This window comes from Amphiura filiformis, chromosome 17 (genome assembly GCF_039555335.1).
Source record: "Amphiura filiformis chromosome 17, Afil_fr2py, whole genome shotgun sequence".
Taxonomy (NCBI): Eukaryota; Metazoa; Echinodermata; class Ophiuroidea; order Amphilepidida; family Amphiuridae; genus Amphiura; species Amphiura filiformis.
In genome coordinates, this window is record NC_092644.1 from 40616979 (window position 1) to 40641159 (window position 24181).

Sequence of the window (24181 nt, forward strand, 5' to 3'; positions counted from 1 at the left end):
AGTATAAATCATCAGATTTATAAAGTTTACTTCAAGTACTGTTAAATATCAAAAATATCAATTTTTAATGATTTACCATAAAATTTGTATTACATTGCGAATTTCAAAAAATCAAAATTATTTGATATCAGAAGGACATTCTTCGTATTCAGAATGCAATTCGATATGTCTGATGTGCTCTAATGTCCCACAATAAATAATGTCCAAACGTTCATACCCCATCCCTTAATTCGTTTGCAAAAATATTGTGAAATTTTAATTACGTTCTGGTATAAACACAGGACGAAATTACACCACATTGTCTGTGGAGCAGCGTAATAATCATGCATGCGAAATCGAAATCAACTGAAATTTTGGAAATAAGCTTTCTTATAGTGGATAAAACATAAAACAGAATAAAACATAGAATATGGTAGACTACTGAGAAATGTCATAAAAAAGAATGCTAGGATCACGAAATGCTCCTTTAAGGGACTGAGAGCTATTTATAGCTGCTGCAGTTCTTTACACTGCGGTTCGGGACGTGGCCAAGCCAATGTAATATATCGGGGAAAGTCCCACTACACCCTTGGATTTCGCAATCGTTCCGTGAACAAAGGAATATTTCCGGGGAATATTTAAAATGTTCGTATCCGAGTACACGTGGTATCCGAGCTTCGTATTAACGAGCACTCCAAAAGATATCGTTTACGAAGGCCTATAATACTTCAAAATCGAAATCTCGCGGATTTAATTCGCCAGATGAAAAAAGATACATGTATCTTGCCTACAATTGTTCAGCATAAACCCAGCTAAACCCGGAAACGCATTGGCCCCACTACATTCTAAAAAAAGGTAAGCGCGGTTGTTTAATATGTAACTCTTACTCAACATGTTAATAAAACACGTGGAATAAAACCCCGGAATAAAACATGGAATAAAACAACATGTCACATCAGAATGTCAATTGCTAGCTATAGAACATGCCAGTGAAAATGCCTACGTTTTGTATAATATTGGTAAGGTAATGAAAACCTCAGAGGCTTAGAATTCCATTTCAATGGGCATGGTAGGCCAACTCCCAGACCATGCAGACCCATATCAGAGAAGACATTTCCATTTCCCTTAAGCCTAAACTTAAACTATAGATATAATAAATAACTAAATAATATCAGGGGCGGCGCCAGGGTATTTTGATAGGGGGCCTGAGGGGGGCGATTTTTGGACTTCAACTTTTCACTTTACCATACAGTTCAATGGAGAATAGGCCTATATAATTCACATGCGTTTTTCCGGAAAACTTTCCTTTGCGGAAAAAATTCTTTTATTACGTTTCGATTTTTGGAACGAGGAATACCATATTACTTTTGGACTTGGAGATTTAAAAAAAAACACGATATAATTAAAATCGAAGTGAGGTCCCGGAGTGAGGTCCTCAATATATTGAAGCTAAACTGGTGAAATATGGTGCAAAAGTGGAAAAAATGGTACTTTTTAGGCTCTTATGGCCAAATTATGAGGTTAATTTGGTCAGAAACCCACATACAGGCGTCAACATTGGGCAATAATGACCATCCCCTATCAAAATATTGGGGATTTACCCCCAATCCCCAGAATCTCGCAAAGCCTTGTATGTTAAGTTGCATTGTATTATATGATATACCTTAAATTAATTATAGGGGCTGTGCAATAATTATGAGCCCCCCCCCCAAAAAAAATCTGAACGTCCCGCCAAACATCGCTTGCCCCTCCCTCTCGGCCCGCTAAAAAACTTTGCCCCCTGCACATGCCAATGAAATTTTTTGGATCTCAAATGGTCTAGATATGTTGCGAGTGCAGCGAGCAGTAAAATTTGCATATTAAAGCGTTTCCGTACTGTTTTCCTAAGCCGTTTCAGAGCGTTTTATTTACATCAAAAGAGATGTTTTCCACAAGTTAATGAAAAATGCGGCTGGAAATTTGATTAGTTATGGGTTTATTACTCAGAAAATCAAAATTGCAAATGAGAAACGTGTAAAAATTACTTAGGCAATTAGCGTAGCAGACTGACGATTTACATTATTTCCGAGAGAGGCGTTTATAGTATGTAGTTTTTGGATAGGCCCTAACAATGTTATAAAACCCCGTAAAAGTTGTGTGTTATTATATAGACAGACTTGTACCCGAGTCCAGCTTGTCCGAGCCCGAGCCGAGTCCATTTGTATCCGAGTCCGAGCCAAGTCCGAGTCCTTTTGTGTCCGAGTCCGGACTCGAGTCCAAGTCTGGGGGTGCCGAGTCCGAGCCAAGTCCGAGTCCAACAAAAGACCCGAGTCCAGACTCGAGTCCGGCTCGAGTCCGGACTCGGTCAGAGTCCATGACCGGAGGTGGGGGGGGGAGGGGTCATTCAACTTGAATGTGACATGTATCTGCCTACTGGCATTGCTTAGTAGGAATTTGTATAAAAATGGGTCATTGGGTATAAAATTTTGAAAGAAGGGGGTCATTTTGTATAAAATTTTGGAAAAAAATGGGTCTTTTTTCCAAATATTGGAGCAAAATTTTATATTTTGTTTCTAATTTGAAAATTTACAATACAAATTTGCTAAAAAAAAGACAATTTCAAAGTTTCCGCATAATTTTAAGGCATTTTGATGATAAAATTGCAGAAAGAGAAGGTCATTGGTCAAAGGTCACTCACTACACCACACCACACACCGCTCTCCCTATACACACCCACCCTACCAAACCCCACCCCACCCACCCCACACAGTTGACATTTCAAAGACTCAACCCAGGTCAACCAACCAACCAACCGCTACACATGGTACACACAATACTTCAAAGACCCATACCCATGAGCAGCTACATGTAACTCCTGAAGGTAAAAACTACATGTATCAGACCACCTGTATCAGACAGCAGTCATGTGGGGGTATTTGTGTGTGTGTGGCACACTACATGTAAACTCAGGACTAGAGAAATGTCACTAGGCTGTGTGAAGCATAAAGATGTGTAAAAGAATTGCAATGTATTCAAATACATTTTAGAGGGAGGCTCCCTATTATTGTAAAAAAATTTATCCATTTTGACACTCAAATTTGGCAACCTCCCTATTTCTGGCAAATTTTGTGCCCTTGAAGTTGCATGTAATTTTGAAAGTCTCCCTATTTTTTGTTTGAATCCTCTCTATTTTCTGGATGTTAATGTTGGCATCTCTGCATCATCATCGTCATCATCTTTATCATCATCATCATAATAATAATCATACTAACAGAAATTCACCTTTAATTCTAAACATCTTTTCAAAATTGTCCCACACAAATGTGCTGGGAGTAGTGAGCACACACAAACTACAGACACCGTAGCCCTGTCATGGACCTACCAATGAGTGGGAGCTGAGATATAAGGTCCAGTGCATGTGCATGTTTCTCTCTTAAATTTTAATGGATTGGAAAGTTCCATGAAAAAACTCTTAGATATTTTTTATAGTCCAAATATTCAAATTATGCATTTAATTAATTATCAATTATTTCATTACTAAATTAATGATAACAATAATAATTATGATTCTGCTAAGTGACAGATAAATCTAAATAATTTGCTGGATATGTAGGATATATGACAGATCACAGATTTGACAGCCCCAATTAATTTGGAAAATGTTCAAATAAGTAAAGTCAACAAATTTGAGATCTATTTTGACATTTTTAGATTTATCATTTCACATTTTACATGGATTTAATTGGACTGGACTCGGACCGGACTCGGCTTGAGTCGTCTTTTATGTCCGAGTCCGAGCCGAGCCAAGTCTTTTCGTGTCCGAGTCCGAGCCAAGTCCGAGTCCACCAAAAAGTGGACTCGAGTCCGAGTCCGGACTCGAACGATACATCTCTGTATATAGATACTAGATTTTGCGATTCTCGGGTTGGGCGGTTCTCGTGATAGGCCTATCTCTAATTACCCAACACCCGTCACCCATAATACTTGTCCTGACCTTACAAACTACTACGATATACGTCTCTCAATGATTATAGTCCTGGCCCTGTCCTACAGACCCGTATACAATTTTTCAGGAAGAAAGTTTGAATGTTGATTCGAGTAGGGTATGCATAGGTCTTTCAAATTCTACTAGGTGGAAAATTCCAAACCGGGCAAACTCTGTATATGGCCGTTTTTCAAAATGGCCGCCAAAATGTACTTATGAACCAGGTATAATGACAATAACTCTGAAACTATTTGACCTAGAGGGGTGATTGAGGTGTCTATCCCCACTAAATCAAGGCTGTCTGATTGAATGAAGGGAGTTTCATGGTTGTCCGAGGTCTAGGACACCTGAAATCCAAGATGGCCGCCCGTAGCAACCACTATAATCATCATATTAAGCCAGATGAAATGACAATAATTCGGAATCTGCTTGACCAACAAGGGTCATTAAGGTGTCTATCCCCACTAAATCAAGACTTTCTGATTGAATAAAGGGGGTTAAATGGTTGTCCGAGGTCTAGGACACCTGAAATTCAAGATGGCCGCCCATAGCAACCAGATAATCATCATATTAGCCAGATGAAATGACAATAATTCGGAATCTGCTTGACCTGCAAGGGCCATTTAGGTCTCTATCCCTATGAAAATAAGACTGTCTAATTGAATGAAGAGGGTGTCATGGTTGTCTGATGTCTAGGACCCCCGGGTCTAGGACAACCAAAATCTAAGATGGCCGCCCATAGCAACCATATAAATATTCACATTAACCAGGTGAGATGACAATATCTCAATAATTATTTGATCCAGAAGAGCAATTAAGGTGTGTAACTTCACTAAATCAAGGCTGTTTGATTAAATGATGTGATATCATGGTTGTCTGAAGTCGAAGTCACACCAAACCAGATGGCAGCCATAGCAACCACTATTAACCAAGTAAAATGTCATCAATTAGAACCTCTGTAACATAGAGGCTGGATTAATGCCGCCAAAATACGTTTTTTTACTATAAAAATGGGTTAGAGTGTCATTGAAACAGCATTATAAGCATTAAATAGTCAAAATAATCGATGAAAAATGGCTTTGAGGGTTATAGCAGAAACATTTCTCCCTAAATTATGTTGCTAATATGTTTTTTAATCCAAAATGGCGCCGATTATGAGGTCCAAAATGGCCTTCAAAATACATTTTTCACTCAAAAATGGGTTAGAGTGGCATTAAAACAGCATTTAACACATTATATATTCAAACTTATCAATGCTAAATGGCCTTGAGGGTTACAGCAGAAACATTTCTCCCCAAATTGTGTTGTTAACATGTTTCAAATCCAAAATGGTGCCGATTATGAGGTCAAAAATGGCCACCAAAATACTTTCTTACTCAAAAATGGGTTAGAGTGGCATTAAAACAGCATTATAAACATTAAATATTCAAAATAATCAATGAAAAATGGCTTTGAGGGTTATAGAAGAAACATGTCTCCCCAAATTATGTTGCTAATATGTTTTAACTCCAAAATGGCGCCGATTATGAGGTCCAAAATGGCCTCCAAAATACATTTTTTCACTCAACAAATGGGTTAGAGTGGCATTAAAACAGCATTTAACACATTAAATATTCAAACTTATTAATGGTAAATGGCTACAGATAGACATTTGTAACCAAATTGTGTCATTCACAGGTGTCAAATTCAAAATGGTGCCCAAAGTGAAGCCCAAAATAGCGGCCAAATACATTTTTTCTCAGCTTTTAATGCTGTTTTAATGTCGCCTTTAGTATGAAAAAAATACTTTAGCGGTCATTTTGGTTTTCATTTTTGGCACCATTTTGGATTTAAAACATGTTAACAACCTATTGTTTGGTACAAAATGTTTCTATTGTAATCCCTAAAACGGTTTACCATTGATTATTTTGAATATTTAATGTGTTTAATGCTGTTTTAATACTACTTATGGCTGCTTAAAATGTATTTTTGCGGCCATTTTGGACCTCATAATGGATACCATTTTGGATTTGAAACATATTAACAACACAATTTGGGGGAAATGTTTCTGCTGTAACCCTCTAAAACCATTTACCATTGATAAGTTTTAATATTTAATGTGTTAAAGGTTATTTTAATGCCACTCTAACCCATATTTCGAGTGAAAAAATGTATTTTGGAGGCCATTTTGGACCTCATAATATCGGCGCCATTTTGGATTTAAAACATATACCGGGTAAGCAACATAATTTGGGGAGACATGTTTCTTCTATAACCCTCAAAGCCATTTTTCATTGATTATTTTGAATATTTAATGTTTATAATGCTGTTTTAATGCCACTCTAACCAATTTTTGAGTGAAAAAAAGTATTTTGGTGGCCATTTTTGACCACATAATCGGCACCATTTTGGATTTGAAACATGTTAACAACACAATTGGGGAGAAATGTTTCTGCTGTAACCTTCAAAGCCATTTACCATTGATAAGTTTGAATATTTAATGTGTTAAATGCTGTTTTAATGCCACTCTAACCCATTTTTTGAGTGAAAAAATGTATTTTGAAGGCCATTTTGGACCTCATAATCGGCACCATTTTGGATTAAAAACATATTAGCAACATCATTTAGGGAGAAATGTTACTGCTATAACCCTCAAAGCCATTTTTCATCGATTATTTTGAATATTTATTGCTTATAATGCTGTTTCAATGACACTCTAACCCATTTTTTAGTGAAAAAACATATTTTGGCGGCATTAATCCAGCCTCTATGTTACAGAGGTTCTAATTGATGACATTTTACTTGGTTAATAGTGGTTGCTATGGCTGCTATCTGGTTTGGTGTGACTTCGACTTCAGACAACCATGATATCACATCATTTAATCAAACAGCCTTGATTTAGTGAAGTTACACACCTTAATTGCTCTTCTGGATCAAATAATTATTGAGATATTGTCATCTCACCTGGTTAATGTGAATATTTATATGGTTGCTATGGGCCCGGGCTATGGGCGGCCATCTTAGATTGTGGGTGTCCTAGACCCGGGGGTCCTAGACATCAGACAACCATGACACCCTCTTCATTCAATTAGACAGTCTTGATTTCATAGGGATAGAGACCTAAATGGCCCTTGCAGGTCAAGCAGATTCCGAATTATTGTCATTTCATCTGGCTAATATGATGATTATCTGGTTGCTATGGGCGGCCATCTTGAATTTCAGGTGTCCTAGACCTAGGACAACCATGAAACCCCCTTTATTCAATCAGAAAGCCTTGATTTAGTGGGGATAGACACCTTAATGACCCTTGTAGGTCAAGTAGATTCAATTATTGTCATTTCATCTGGCGAATATGATGATTATGGTTGCTACGGGCGTATGGATTTCAGGTGTCCTAGACCTCGGACAACCATGAAACCCCCTTCATTCAATCAGACAGCCTTGATTTAGTGGGGATAGACACCTCAATCACCCCTCTAGGTCAAATAGTTTCAGAGTTATTGTCATTATACCTGGTTCATAAGTACATTTTGGCGGCCATTTTGAAAAACGGCCATATACAGAGTTTGCCCGGTTTGGAATTTTCCACCTAGTAGAATTTGAAAGACCTATGCATACCCTACTCGAATCAACATTCAAACTTTCTTCCTGAAAAATTGTATACGGGTCTGTAGGACAGGGCCAGGACTATTAAGACATCAACTCTGTTTTGTAGCTGTGAATTGGAAAAAGCCGGATATAATGGCCCATGTGAAATTGAGTCAAAAGTGGGTTTAGTAGACTACCGTAAAAATTTGTTAATAAGCATAATGTGCCTATTAACGAGTTGCTCGGACAAGAATGAATTTTTAGGGTAGTTTGTTACACTTTTCATTGTTTTTCTTTTAACTTATAAATATTTTTAACAGATGTTATAAATTAAAAGAAAAGTCAATGAAAAAGTTAAACATACAGCTCAACTGATCATACTTTTCCTACATTCGACCTTGCATGATTTTTGAGTTGACACAGTCATGAAAATAACTATAAATACTTGACAGACCATTAGTAGCCCAGTTCTGAACCTTTTCATTGATCATTCATAACAATAGGTATCTGATGGATCAGTGAAGATAAGAAGGGATTATAATGGGCTATTCCATTTGAAATCCACACCCCCCCTGTGGAAGATTTACAATGCTACCTAAATTCCAGTTGGGCCAAATGTACAATCCGGTTGGAAATATTCCCATGCTTCATTGTAATTCCAGCTGAATCGTGTAGAAGATTTACAAATTTAACGCAATTCCAGCTGGATACCCTATGGAAGATTTGCATTTTGACCTCAATTCCAGTTGGAAACATTTACATGTTTTGTGTGGAATTCTATAGCTAAAAACTTCATTCCAGTCAGATACCCTGTGGAAGATTTTCATGTCGACTTCAATTCCAGTTGGAAACATTATCGGTGGAAAATTTAACTTTCAGTCGGATACCCTGTGGAAGATTTGCACTTCTACCTCAATTCCAGTTGGAAACATTTACATTTTGTTAGAATTCCAGCAGAGAAGGTCTAAAACAGGGTAGAAATTGCCCGGGGGGTCACTCCCATTGTGGCCTGTACACCAATTCACGATAATCAACTTTTGAAAAGCACCCTAAACAAGGATTTAACCCTTGACTAAAACAATATCCTAAACAGGTGTTTTTACACCCTAAACAGGGATTTTATTCCTTGCATCAAATTTCATACCCTAAATTTCATTTCCGCGTATTAGCAATTGCAATTTTGCTACCCTTTTTTCCAATATTTCATGTTTTTGACACCCTAAACGCGTGTATCGTGCTTACCCACGAAAAACTACCCTTTTTACGCGTTTTCATTATCGCAGATGTGTACAGGCCACAATGGGAGTGACCCCCCCCCCCGGGAGAAATTCCCTGTGGAAGGTTTGCATGTTTTCTGAGTATGGTGGAAATTTAGAAATAATAAAAACTGTTAGACGCAAAAAACATGTTTGCTTAAAATATTATCATGCTGAAATTGCCAACAATAACCGACACATTTTGAGTTGGACCATCATGGGGAAATTCCCCCCCAACCCATAATTGGCTCATAATTATTGCACAGCCCCTAATGAGAATTTTTGCCTGAATTTTATTTTGATGTCCAAATTTACGAATTTTTTGTTGTTGTAACAAGCCAAAAAAGGATTTTTTATAGATAGAATTCTTGACAGTTTCTTCAGATTTTTATTTTGCTATACATTCATTCATTCAAATACCAGATAGACTTAATAGCCAACTTTAATATACCTCAAGTGACAAGAAATCTATTTTGTCTGCATTGTGAAGTTTTTTGTTTTAAGAACAGATAATTGCAAAAATATAATGCCACATAAATTAAACCATTAACATTCTAAAACCTATTTTTAGGATGGGTGTCCTTGGCCCAGTGGAATAGTTTTGTAAAACCACTGCAAGTTTGTGCACAGAAGCTGTGGACCACAGTGGACAGTGTATGGAGCATAATTTGATTATGATCTTTAGTCTGGGCTTTTCTCAGGATAGGCCTTGCTTCATGTTTTTTTCTACCTGGTTACAGATTTTCACATAACAAATTCAAGTTTTATATTGACATGTGAATTAACCCTTTTTACTGAAGTTCAAGTATAACGAGTCTTCTTTTTTACTGAAGTATAATGCGTCTTCTAACCTCAAAACTGATTTACCACTTCACTTTTTGTATTGATATTTTCATACAGATAACAATATAATTTAATTAATATAATTGCCCTGGTTGCTTATTTCTATTCTCGGCTTTCTAGAGTTCAAAATCGTAAACATTTTCAAACAAAATTGCCTGCATTTTTATACCCAGGGCATTTCAATTTTAAGGTGTCATTTTGGTGTCTAAAGGTGAAATTCCAAGCAGGTTGGACAACATACTTTGATGGACAAATTAAATTTGGCTACAATATAATTTTGAATTGATTTCTAGGCTGATTCCTATATGTATCGTGCCAATGTCTCAGATTCAAATGTCAAAGAACTTGCCCATATGAAAAAATAAACACTTAAAAATTCCACACTACATGCTCATTTTCTGATATCAGAAATATGAGAATTAAAAAACTCATTCTTAATTAATTATTTCAAGATATTGGAGATATTGAAATGAGGGGATTTTTTTTCAGCTTTGATCGTTATCAAAGCAGATGGACATGAAACTTTTATACCAATTACCTTTTCCGAAAAGTCATTGATATATTAGATGGGCAAATGGTCTTTTGTACTGAGTGTTTAGCTGTTTATACAGGCTATTTGAACCATCAACCATGCCCCCGCATATTTCATTATAGTCTAATTAGAGCATGACATTATCTTGCTATATGACTATCACCCTCCACTTTGTCATATCATAGGAACTAATATTTTTCCCCTGGTCTGTTTTGAAGGGGAAAAACCTCGGGCCCTTCTTGATTTTGAGTTTACCGTTTCCTGCCCACATCCAAAATGATTGAGAATTGCAAAATATTTAGGCCTAATTATTTGATTTTTATTTGATATTTTGATCACATTTAATAGCTATGATGCTGAACAAACAAATAACATCCCTCTGCATTTGTGTGAAATCAACCATAATTGCAATATAATTAAACCCGCAGTGCCAAAATGTACCGTTGATATTGCATATGTGAACACTCATTTCAAAAGAAAGAAAATGATATATTAATTTAGAATAAACTTTTTGCAGTTCACATTGTTAATTTATTCATTCAAGGTTTATTTTGATTCTCATTTAAAATGTATACTAACAGTTATAAATATGCTCTTGTAATGTTTTCCGTTTGATTCGTCAGTTTACTCTTTATTCATTTGCTTATTTGTAAGACAAATGTCTCGTTCAGAAAATGATTCTTCAAAAACTTGTTCTGTTCTGTTATCATGCATGCTCCCACTTAATAAAACCCAACAACAATAAATAATTATTTTGCCCTATAGGTAATTTTATCAATGTTTAGTCATATCAAGCATTTATAAAATGTCTAAAATTTACATTTTAATATTCAATTACATTCTCTGTTAAATTTCTTGTTTTGACTAATATAAATTTGTTAGTTTACTTTATTTGTACACCAAGCACATGAAGTATAATTAATTCATCATTTAACAAACAAAATATGGCCATACATACTGTCTTAGTTGACAAATTTGTCATGCATGCACAAATGACAAATTTTAATTTATCGTGAAAAAGTTCCTTATTTGACAAATTCAGAAAATTTCAGAAAATTAATTTTCATTGCAAACATTTTGATTTTAATAAGATTGTCACTGAAGTTTGTTAGGCTTATGTGTGCAATACCTTGTCATTTTATTGTCTTCTGACATTCTACATTTGCCTATGAACGCATAGTAGATGTGTCAATCAATCGAATTGGTCGTTCATTTTAATTCATTCATTAATTTCAATCATTTGTATTATATTTGTTTTAATATATCAAGCCTGTAAATATAGTCAACTGAGGGAGTATGGGCAATTCACTTGCATGACTTATTTCTGCCCAATGTTTGTTGACTTTTTCATCAAAAGTAATATTTTCAATGCTAAAAATATTTATAAAATTTTAAATAAATTTAAAATAATTTGTAATGCAAGAAAATGAATTTTTATTGCAAACATTTTGATTTTAATAAGTTTGTCACTGAAGTTTGTTAGGCTTTTGTGTGCAATACCATGTCATTTTATTTTATATTTTATTGTAATATCAATCAATGTCAATCAATCGAATTGGTCGTTCATTTTAATGCATGTACATCAATTTCACTAATTTGTATTGTATTTTGTTTTTTGTCATATATTGTCAACTGAGAAAATATGGGCAATTCACTTGCTCGACTTATTTCTGCACAATGTTTAATGACTTTTTCATCGAAAGTAATATGTTCAATGACAAAAAAAATATTTAAAAAAAACTTACTTATTTTAAAAGTTGTATTTCTAAACATTTCAATGTGATATTCTTTTAAACTTAAAATGAATGTCAATAGCCTTTTCAATTAATTAGTTATCGCCAAGTGGATATTTGATGAATATCAATGCCATACAGTCATACCGTCATAAGGAAATATTTTGAGTTTCTGTGGCTGCAATATTTTTGGAATTGGAATATCTTTTCACAATATCAATGACAAGTGCGGAATTAACTAAATTAATCAAATATTTCATAAAAAACAAAGGCATTATGAAGATTGTTAAAATAAAATGAATGCCTTTGATTTTCAAATTGTTTTGCAGGTTGTAACAAATATGTCACATTTTGTTTTGTAGCCAGCCATATTTCTGAAAGGAGAATTTGTATCAATTATTCACTCTCTTTCTCACATTCATTGGCATGTTTGAGAAAAGATTGTAAATAAAAATATATAAATTGGGACTCATTTCCACAAAACCCTGGACATGTTGACAACCCTTCTGTTGAAATAAAAAGATATGTTGCGCTTTATCATGTTCCTTCCTGTATTCTACGGGGATTAGTTTGCTATTTGGGTATGCTGTTTTCTATTGTCAATATATTCCCGCAACTATTATTTATCTCCCCTCAAGCATGACTTTGATGACTATTTCTTATGATAAATACAGGTTTGTACTTTTGAATTACGTAATCTCATTTGTATCAAGTCATTGCTATATGTACACTGACAACTGTCAACGTTGGTGGGACATTTGAATTGCAGTTACAGAACATGAGAGAAGGATAAGTAAGTACCAAAGCAGTTTGCAAGCCCCTGTTTTGGTATGAGGTAATCTGAGTATATTCACTTGATAATTGTGAAAGAAGAATTGAACACACAGACGAGGAACGGTGCAGTCTTTGAAATTCATCAGAAATAGGCCTTAATGACAAACAAAAATGGTGTGAAAATCATGACAGACGAGCATACAAGTTAGACACAAGAATAAAAAATATCTCCAAAATGAAACGAAAACAATTATGATTATTGGTATGAAAGATCATAGTCATTACAATAGAAATTGTTGCAATAAAAGAAATAAATATGTGCATGTGTGGGTGGTAGGCACAATTAAAAGTACCAAAAATGTATGAAAAAAGGAAAATTTAGGCAAAAAACCGCTATAAATATGACTAAATACAATGCTGCTGGACGTTGTGAGTTAGTTGCTATACTAAGTCTCAGAATGCTGAAATTAAACACACCTTTTGAAATTCAAATTTCTTTTTCAATTCAGAGCCCTTCTATGGTGTGCTGCTTTGATTACATAAACATGACATTTCGAAAACAAAGGGTTTAAAAAGGAAGAAATGTTTGCGAATTCCGCACGGGGACCTCCCATTTTACCTTATCGAACCAGGTACCATTTTAATCTTGCTATTTTAATATTATGTAAAGAACAATGCGTGATAACGCCTACTCAAAATTGGAGATATTCAACATGATCCCCTATCTCTAATAAAAATAGTATAGGTCTAAATAGAGTATAGCATCAACCCTGTGTTATCGGTCTACCAAATTGCAAAACCGCACCAGATTCCATACTCCTTATTCTCGAGATATTTAGAATTTGACTCATTATTTTCTCCACAATTTTTCACCACTATGATATATCAGGCAGTGTCCATATGCTATTGTGTTTATGCTAATGTCATTACGTAATCAAGGATTCGATTTGGCTAATACACATTTGTTTTGAAAGACAAAGGTACACAAACTACAAACTAGTCATCAAAGTCATGCTTAGCAGAGATAAATAATAGTTGCAGGAATATATTGACCATCCCTCGTATGTTGTTATTTGTGATGGCAGAGAAATTTGAATAAATAAATAAATACATGTATACATGTAGGCATATAAGAAAACCATGCCAATAGCACATTTTTGTGAAAGCAATCTGATAAAGACCAAATTTGAAAAGCATTTCTAGGATAAGTAGTGCAATTGAAGTTGTTGCATTTTGAAGCCAATGTTCAAGATTATATAAACATTTTGGGGATTGCTATATAATTTTATCATGAACAATTTTCCAACTGTACCAAAAGTTGGTCAGTTAATTACCTTTCCCCCCTTTTTTTAGCATTATGTGTAACTTTCAATATTATGATATTGTGGTTTCTCGGAAAGTTCTTTGAAGAAAAATAAATTATCTCGCTATCTGAGGGGGAAAATAAATTAGCTCCACACCTCCACCTCAGACTAAAAAAAAAAATTTTTTTAAATTGCTCCACGTCGGGTCAACAAAAAGATTTGGTGTCAAGGGTGAAAACAAATTCATTTTCATCATTTAGGGAGTGTTCATTAATACTTTGTTAGGGGGGCTGGTCTTCCTCAAATTTTTCGCTGGAAAACTTTTTTGACACACCCTCGATGGACCGCTAAACTTTTTTGACTCTCCTCTTTTGACAGACAAAACTTTTTTGATCTCTCCCCCCATTATCGTATAACAAACATTATATTTAATAATGTTGTTTCCAGTAGGCCTAGTGTGGTATCTGGGTCACATGTCATTGAGGGAGGCAAATGTTTGAAATATTCCTGGTGGGACAATTGCGCATGAAATACAAGCCCAAGGAAATTTTCATTTTATACTTAATTTAGATTTGTCCCAAATCAGGGCCTCACTGTTTATCTGATTTTATAGGGATAAATGAAAAAGAGGATTTATTTGGAGGTTCATAGGCACATCAGCATATAACTTGGATCCGTGGCTAATTATGATAGTACAAATGCGTGCGAAGCGCGCAAAAATTTGGCCATATTGAAGCTTGAATGATCAAATATTGTTAAAATTGGAACTAATTTATTATGCAAAAAGCTAAAATGGTATCAGGTATCAGTTTTGGGCCCCAAAGACCATGGCACCTGGTTCTGTGCCCACTCTGCCCTATGGTAAATCTATTCATGGGCTTTGTGTACAAAATAATTTTGCAATGAGAAATAGTAAACTGAAACGTGCAAAAATCCAATTTAAATTCTATGATAAAACCCCAACTTGCCCATGTTAAAAGTGATATATAGGGTCTCAATGCGCGCAAAAATTTTGGGTTTTCAAGCGGAAAACTTTTTTAGTCCCCCTTTCCTACCACCTAAAACTTTTTGGGCCCCCCTCTTTTAAGGTCCAAAACTTTTTGGCCCCCCCACCAAAGTAATTCTGAACACTTAATTCCCCAATATTTTGATAAGAGGAACATGATCTATACAATCCTCCCCATGCATCATGTTGATATCTGTATGCGGCTTTTTGGCCTAAAAATAGCCTTTGCGTCTATTTATTCTATTTTTGTATAAACCATATTTCACACAATTTAGCTTCAATATGGCAAATATTAGGTGCTTCATGCGAATTTGTACCATAAACTTATTCTGTGGGTAGGTTTTGTTTCACACTTAAAGAATTGTTTTCCAACCCCAGCCCCCCTACCATGTCAAATACAAATCTATGCCACTGACTTGGAAGGCCCTGCATTCGAGTCCAACATTCTCCCCCTTTTCACTAAATTTCCACAGCTTTATATTTTTAAATCACATTAAAATGGCAAAAAAAAAATTTAAAAAAAAAAAAAACCGGATTGTTTTTGTTTAATATAGTCTCTATTCAATTTCACTATTTTTTTTTTTAATCTGGCAATAAACTGTAGTGATTGTATCTGTTGACTTAAATATTTACAATATTATACCAAAAAATAATTTAGGCCAAAACATAAGAACATTATAATTAGGTGTAGGCCTAAGTTTAACTCTTTAAAACTGTTACTCATATTAAAATGAAGATTGTTTTCACTATATGCAGCAACAATAAGTTTTGTATAACAGTTTAGTCAAGAAATGGCAAATTTCTTGTCTTTATTTAATTATGTCTAGAATTTCCTTCGAAGTTTCATTCAAGACATAGTGAAACAAAAGTCAAGAAATTTACCACTTCTTGACAAAACATCCGGGGGGGGGTCACTCCCATTGTGGCCTGTACACCATCCGCGATAATGAAAACGCGTAAAAAGGGTAGTTTGTGGGTAGGCACGATACGCGCGTAACGTGTTTAGGGTGTCAAAAACATGAAATATTGGAAAAAAAGGGTAGCAAAATTGCAATTGCTAATACGCGGAAATGAAATTTAGGGTATGAAATTTGATGCAAGGAAGAAAATCCGTGTTTAGGGTATCGTTTTAGCCAAGGGTTAAATCCTTGTTTAGGGTCCTTTTCAAAAGTTGATTATCGCGGATGGTGTACAGGCCACAATGGGAGTGACCCCCCCCGGGCAAAACATGGATTTTGTTTTCATCATTTATAATGGTTTAGCTTCGTTTTTATATAATTCCCTAAAATTTTGATAAGGGGTATTGACAATCCTCCCCATGCATCAAGTTGACATCTATGTAGCTTTTAGCCTAAAAGAGCCTTCATGCCGGCCTATTCATTCTATTTTGCACAAACCATATTTCACACAATTTTATATAGCTTTAATATGGCAAATATTAGGCACGTCGCACAATTTTGTACCATAAACTTTTGTTTAAGGGATCTGGAATGAGCGTTTTGAGCGTTTCTACAGTATTTTTGTGGGACATGAGAGCACGTCAGACATATCGAATTGCATTCTGAATACGAAGAATGTCTTTCTGATATCAAATAATTTTCATTTTTTGAAATTCACGATATAATACAAATTTTATGACAAATTATTAAAATTACGCGCGTATCGTGTTTAGGGTGTAAAAGCATGAAATTTTGGAAAAAAGGGTAGCAAAATTGCATTGCTAATACGCGGAAATGAAATTTGATGCAAGGAATAAAATCCCTGTTTAGGGTGTGAAAAAACAGGTGCGTGTTACCTGTTTATGGTAACGTTTTAGGCAAGGGTAAATCCTTGTTTAGGGTGCTTTTCAAAAGTTGATTATCGTGGATGGTGTACATGCTACAATGGGATTGACCCCCCCCAGGTTTTCAGAGCTAAATGGTCAAACAAAAAAAACCTGAAAGACAGCGTCAAATTGGTGATAAAATAACTCCAATTGGGCTGAAATTTTTTTAAATGAATTTGTGCAACAAAAATAACTGAAAAGTTTCAGGTCTGGGTTTTCAAATTTCACAACTACCCGCGGATACACGGAGTGCGGGGACTGGGAGCATGCAATCTCATTAGATCCAGCATTTGATGGTTTGAAACCATGATTAATAGCAAATAATAAAATCAGGTATAGTGATTTTATACCAATACTAAGGTACTATGAAAAGCTGGAATTCCAAACATGCACTTTTCATATAATGAAAATCTGGAAGACTCAAATTGATGATTTTGGTTGGATTTCCAAAATCTTCCACACCCTTTTCAGAGTCAATCTTCAATTCCAGTTGGAAATTTACATGTTTTTGGGTTGAAATATACATGTTTTTGAATTACCCTGTGGAAGATTTGTACTTTGACCTCAATTCCAGTTGGAATATTGACGACTCAACCTGTTGATTTTGGTACTATTTCAGATGTTTTTGAGTGGGAAATTTAACTTTATTTAACTTTCAGTCGGATACCCTGTGGAAGATTTGCATTTTGACCTCAATTCCAGTTGAAATGTCGACTTCAATTCCAGATCTGGAATGACTCAAACTGTTGATTTTGGTTGGAATTCCAAAATCTTCCACACCTTGCCGTACTATTTCAGATGAAATCTGACCTCAATTCCAGTTGGAATGTCGACGACTCAAACTGATGATTTTGGTTGGAATTCCAAAATCTTCCACAGGGGGTGTGTGGATTTCAAATGGAATAGCCCAATATATCCGTAACCTTGATATTATAGTACATCTCGAGGAAAAAGTGCAATGGACATGTTTTCATTTTATGTTTCAAATATCCCGCGCATGAAAATTGAGTATTTAACCCAAAATGGAACAATTTATTGGAAATCTGTTTTAACAGATTTTTTTGACATCTTTTTCTGCACTGTATTATACCTAAATTAAGAAATTTGATACATATTCAAAGAAAATATAGGTCATCCAAAAAATGTTGATTTTTACACATTTTGGGGCAAAAAAGGAAAAATAAGCAAAAATATCAAAATCTGTTTTAACAGCTTCATTCATCAAGTCATAACAAACGGCCTACATGCTTAATTTCTAATAAAATATTGAAATTGTGAAAAATATAGGTATTTATTGATTTTCATGTTTTTTCTTGCAAATATGCTAATAATATGCAAATTATGAAATTGCAAAATAAAGTTTCTACATAGCATACATCTTTCAAGTGTGATGTTCAAAATGACAGACATCAAAAAGAGATTCGATGAAATGTAAAGGTGTAGTAACAATTTTGGCATGGACTGTCTGGTTAGGAAAAGTACGGTAAGTTGAGCTGTACTACCGTACAAATTCGTTCTTGTCCGAGGAACTCGGTTGTGGGTACATATGTTTATTACGGTATATTATCACGACTCATGGTAGACGCAAGAACAGGCAGTTATACCACATAAATATGCTCAAAGAGTATGTTGAAAGAAGTGACAGTGGTATTTTAAAAACCTGTGTGTACAGTAAAATATGCTGATAATGTAGACAAACATGCCGATGTAGGCAAACTCGCCAATGTAGACAAAGTAAAACGGATGACAATTCTGATGTCACATTTGACCAGGATAATGAGCTGGAGCACAAAGAGTATTTATGTAAAATTGAGCAATTCTGATGTGCTTACTAACTTGGATCAAAGGTTAGGTCATCTTACTCAAGACCAACAAAGTCAAATTGCAAATTTGATTCACAAATTTGATAAGTAGAACAAATGCTGCACATCATGATGAAGATGTTGGTGGTACAAAACTAATCAAGCAGCATCCTTACATAGTCAATTCATTGAAAAAGAAACATCTCAAAAATGAGATCAATTATATGCTAGACAATGATATCATAGAACCAAGTTGTAATGATTGGAATTACCATGTATCCTTGTTCCTAAAGGTTCATACAGATTAGTCGCAGATATGAGACCTGCAAACGTTCATTCAAAGACAGACTCGTATCATACATTATTCCAAGAATTGATGATTACATAGACAAAATTGGGAATGCAAAATTTTTAGCAAATTTGAAATTTGATCTTTTGAAAGGGTACTGACAGGTTCCAGTCACAAACCGTGCCAGAGAGCACCAGAAAAATTACTCCACAATTAAAAAGGAGTGCTATTAGCATTGCTACATTTTGATGTGTATATGGGTGCCACGGTAGCCTTTCTTGCAGTATGAAGGTGCCACAAACATTATTTGAGGCATTTTTGTTACAGTAGGCCTTAATATGGAGTAGTTCTCTGTTACCGTGGTAGTTTTACTGCATACCTAATATGTCCCAATTTCAGTACCGGTCCAGGTCCAATTCTCGTTGACATTTTCCCCAAACCTCATTTTGGAATTATTTTATTTTATTTTTTATATTTGTTTGTGTGTTTACTAACATTTGCATTTTTTACTGTTTTGCAGGTGCAACGATGGATGATATCTTGAAAGACGCACCGTCTCATTTCAATTGGGGTTTAGAGAATGACTCAACTAAAACATTCGATAGTCTAATTTCACAGCTAAATGATCACATAGAACAGAACCCGGACACGATGAAAGTACCAGCCCTACTTCTAATGAGTTTTCTGTTTATGTCAGATTTCAAGGCACCGTCAATAGATTACAAGAAGTCTAAACTGTACCTAAACAAGGCAAACGATGAAATCAAGCTGTTACCTAATGAAAGTCCTTCATGGATTGGCTATTCAACTGTAGCAAAGGCAAATGAAGCTATCATGGAAGCAAGAGGCCAATATAGATCTAGCCAAAGTCGTCCCACAAATCGCACAGTTCAGAGATTAAAAGACACACTCACAGAACTCATCTCCAAGAAAACGTCTCAATCTGAAGCTTATGTACACATAGTAAAGGCGTTTGCTCTGTCCAGATTAGGATTGTCGAAGTATGAGGAAGCGGAAGCCTCCTATAGAGCAGCAATTGATTTGGTATCCGATGAAAACCCCAAGCCTCCCAAATATAAAGAGTGGTTGTTTGGTCTTGCCTTGACAATTGGACGTAGAGCGAGATACAAATACGGTGTAAAAAGATCCCGAAGGCTCCCACCAGAGATGCAAGAAGAAAAACGACTCTACGAAGAAATACTGGACATTGATAAAACCAATGCCCATGCGTGGTGCTATCTTGGTCAAGTATGGCACATTCAGGGGGTTACGAAGCAGGCCATAAGATGTTGTCATGAAGCCATTAAGATTGCGGGTTCCAATCCTAGTATACTTCGAATAGTGGCTAAAATATTTCGGAAAGATCGACAATATGAGAATGCTCTGCATCTTTTTCAGAAGTGCGAAGACAGCGGTGCGAATAACTCCTACTTGTATCATCACTGGGGTCTTGTCTATCGAGACATGATTAACAATTTTGATAATCACAATAGGCCTCGTTCCAAAGGTAATGTCGCCAGTGGACGTGGTAGCCTACATATACGGCACGAAATGGCCGCTGGAGGCGGTGCTTCAGCGGCTAGCGGTCGTACATCTGCCAGGGGAGGAAGCATCTATAGTCCGAGTAGAAATGGGAGAGGTTTTGGTAGGGCGGGTAGACAGTGTAGAGGTTTTGGTAGAGCGAGTAGACATGGTGGAGGTTTTGGTAGTACATCTGCCAGGAGAGGAAGTATCGCTAGTCCGAGTAGATATGGTAGAGGTTTTGGTTGGGCGGGTAGAGGTTTTGGGAAGGCGAGTAGAGGTTTTGGTAGGGGAAATCGTCGTGGCAACCTCCGTGATGAGAATATTACTTTGGCCAACGAGGCGATACGTAAATTTGAAAAAGCTCTAGAGTGTGATCCAGGAAACGCAATGGCTCTCTTGGACAAAGCACGTATGTACGAACTCATGAGAAACATAGATAGTGCCCTTGATGACTACGAGGAATTGGTGAGAATGGACCTTTCAAGCAATAATGCTGTCACAGCATTTTTCAATTTTGGCACCTTTCTGCAGCAACATTTCACAGATGACGATAGTAGATACGAAGCAATGGAACAATTCAAATCTGCCATAGAATGCGCACTGCAGAATTCTACACTTACTTTCGTCCCAAGGAGGGACGGATTTTATGAACCTAAATTCAACGACAGAGTTTGCAAGGACGTTCAAGGAGCAATACGTGGTTTCAAAAGGTTGACATATGAATTAACATCATCTCCAGACACCGCGAAGAAGTGCGATGGATTGCGACAAATTGCCTGGGTGAATCGTGAACTTGGTGAACTACATGTGGCCGTTGCGAAGTACAAAGAATGTCTTAGCTGTGAAGGCCATACAAATGACGCAGAAGCGTTGGAAGGTCTTGCAAAGAGCTACATCAAAATGGAAGACTTTTCTGAAGTCGATAATGTGCTTCGACAACTGATCCTTTTGGAACCCGTAATCGCCAAAGAATGCAAAAGAGAGTCCAGATTGTCAGAGGGACAAAAAGCTCTTCGACATCGTCATTATCACAGAGCACGGCAACTACTCTTGGAAGCCCTTGATCTGGGAAGTACAGGTTGTTTTGAATATCTGTTGACGGCACTACGACATTGTCCAGTAGATGAAAGAAGCCACTGGGAATTTCGTGCTGACTGTGCCAGACTACTTCATTATTACCACATGGCAAAGCCCGATGAAATTGAGAATATCACTGCAAGATTATCGGAACTGGATCTGTACCAGGATGCCGCGAATGAAAACCAATTAGATTTTACTGCTCAGGTCGAGTCGTTGATGGACCTAGAGCATCACGTGTGTGGCAACCTCCGACGTATCCATCATCGAATGGAAGAAACTATTTTACAAGAAGGAGTCGGCAATGAAGAAACTAAATCAACCCTAGTAGCAGCTGCAGAAGTTCTTGCTGAAATCCCACCAGTGCTGAGTCGCGCCATGATGGCTTTCAAAAAGAAATACTATCCAGATAGTAAGCCCAAATCATGCCCGTATTTCTACATCTACGCTGGAAAAGATTCCAAAATTGGCAACGATCAAGCAGTAACGATCGATGTCTTAAAGCGGCTGGAAAAAGACTACAGTTGGACTGGTTTTGGAGGAAAGTTTACAGGTCTTCTGAAGTTCCTTGTAAAGGTATGTCTTTTAATCGTGATTGAGGGCGAGGGCGAGGTGGTCTTGTGAAGGCGCTGGACCATTAGGGAGAGTTGAGCGAGGGGTCCGTGGTTCGAAACCCCATCTTGCCCGATCCGTGTTGTTCACTCTAAATAGTTCCAATAGGTCGGAAATTTCACAATTATATTCTCTTTCAGTCTAGTAGAATATAATTGTGATAATTTCTCCTCGCTCCCATCCACTGTGTAGAATGTGCAGGTATACAGTGGGTGCCCGGCGTCTCGTGGTTCGAAGGGTCACGTAAAATGGCGGTTCCGTGTGTCAGACGAGTCAAACCTGAGCACGTAAAATGTTGCAGGCCTTATCAAAAAGAGTAGGGAATCATCCCCGGGCTTGTTACCTGCACCCTCCCTAGGTCCCAGGGCAGTAGTTGTGTGTAAAGTGATGGTAGTAGATTAGTTGTGTTATAGATAGAATCGGCCATATCCATAGTTATCTGCATTTTCCCACAACATGTTCAACTTTCCTTCAGGCAGTATGGTGTGGTAATGTAGTGCTTTGTTGTTGGTGTTGTATTTTTATCTGTTGCCTTTTACCTTTTTTCTTCATTTGTAGATCCAACCGGCATATGATTTGGACAACAACTGGTATCGTGTGATCGTGAAGCTCAACAACCTACCGAAGCATGACGACGTCCTCAACCATGCAAAGTATGCAGTCCCAAAGTTGTTCACAGACGATCATCCTGACAACGCAATTCCTGTCGGCAAACCAGTATATACTGCAGTTTCAACGACATCGTCTGGAACGAGCGGCTTCTCACCAGATACGTCTCATTCGCAGCCGAGTTCTTCAATACACGTAGGCAATCCAAAGAAAAGTGCACATGCTGTCGCTTCTAAATCTTCGGCCAATACGTCACGACCATCAGTAGGTGGTGTCTCACTGAAGCAAAGATCGCAAATTCCAACGAGACCGGAGAGCAAGGCTAAGAATACTGTACCCGCAGATGATGCATACCAGATATATGACGTGAGAAATCTTGCGCGGAAAGGGTCAACAGAAACAGAACAAATCCTTGCAGAATTTTGTAAATATATTGACGGTATCTGTGAGAATAGTGTTGGAGTTCAAAGTACTTAAACCAGTGGCTCCAACCAGGGAGCCACGATCTCAAAACGTGAGATAACGAGACTCGAGACTGTACCCAAGATCAAGGTCAGACGTGTGACATTTTGGCATGGGGTCGCGAGTGATCTGACTTTTAATAAAATGAGGTCGTGTTCCATTCTAAAAAGATTGGACACCCTAATTAAACAACGAACGAAGGTTAACGCAGAGTGTAGCTATGAAATTATGTAATTCTCTTGATTCATCAGTAGTAGTACAGGGCGCTATCTGGTGATTTTTGAGTTAGGATCTAGTTTTGCTACATTAGTGGAACCAATTTTTTTGGCATCCTTGTTTTTGCTCTATCATGTTGTAATATACCTCAAATTGTTCCTCTCGTTGCTAGGAATAAAAGAGTCAACTGCCATTCTGCACTAGAGTGCTTAATTCAGGAGTTGAAAAGTAAACTAGGTCAAATGTCAAATATCTCATGCCCAGAGACCACATTTTCTGCAAAACAGTCATGTATGCTGATGGCATAATTTTTTTATAAATTGTCTATATAATGCTGTAAACTGCAAAACAGTCATGTATGCTTATCGCACATTTGTATTTATAATTTGTTTGTAAATTGTCTACATAATGCTGTAAACTGCAAAAGGTAGTCATGTATGCTGATGGCACAACTTGTATTCATAATTGTTTTGTAAATGGTCTACATAATGCTGTAAACTGCAAAACAGTCATGTATGCTTATCGCACATTTGTATTTATAATTTGTTTGTAAATTGTCTACATAATGCTGTAAACTGCAAAAGGTAGTCATGTATGCTGATGGCACAATTTGCATTCATAATTTGTTTGTAAATTGTCTACATAATGCTGTAAACTGCAAATCAGTCATGTATGCTGATGGCACAATTTGTATTCATAATTTGTTTGTAAACTGTGTACATAATGCTGTAAACTGCAAAATAGTCATGTATGCTGATGACACAATTTGTATTCATAATTTGTTTGTAAATTGTCTACATAATGCTG

General features: G+C 36.5%; 1 protein-coding gene across 1 annotated transcript; it reads left to right on the forward strand.

Moving 5' to 3' along the window:
* The first annotated feature begins 651 nt into the window (after positions 1-651).
* Positions 652-23973, forward strand: LOC140137214 (uncharacterized). The gene is made up of 3 exons (XM_072158864.1): positions 652-834; positions 19395-22051; positions 22646-23973. Exons 2-3 carry the CDS (start codon positions 19403-19405, stop codon positions 23171-23173), a joined length of 3177 nt encoding a protein of 1058 aa, XP_072014965.1. The 5' UTR covers positions 652-834; positions 19395-19402; the 3' UTR covers positions 23174-23973.
* Positions 23974-24181: the final 208 nt, after the last annotated feature.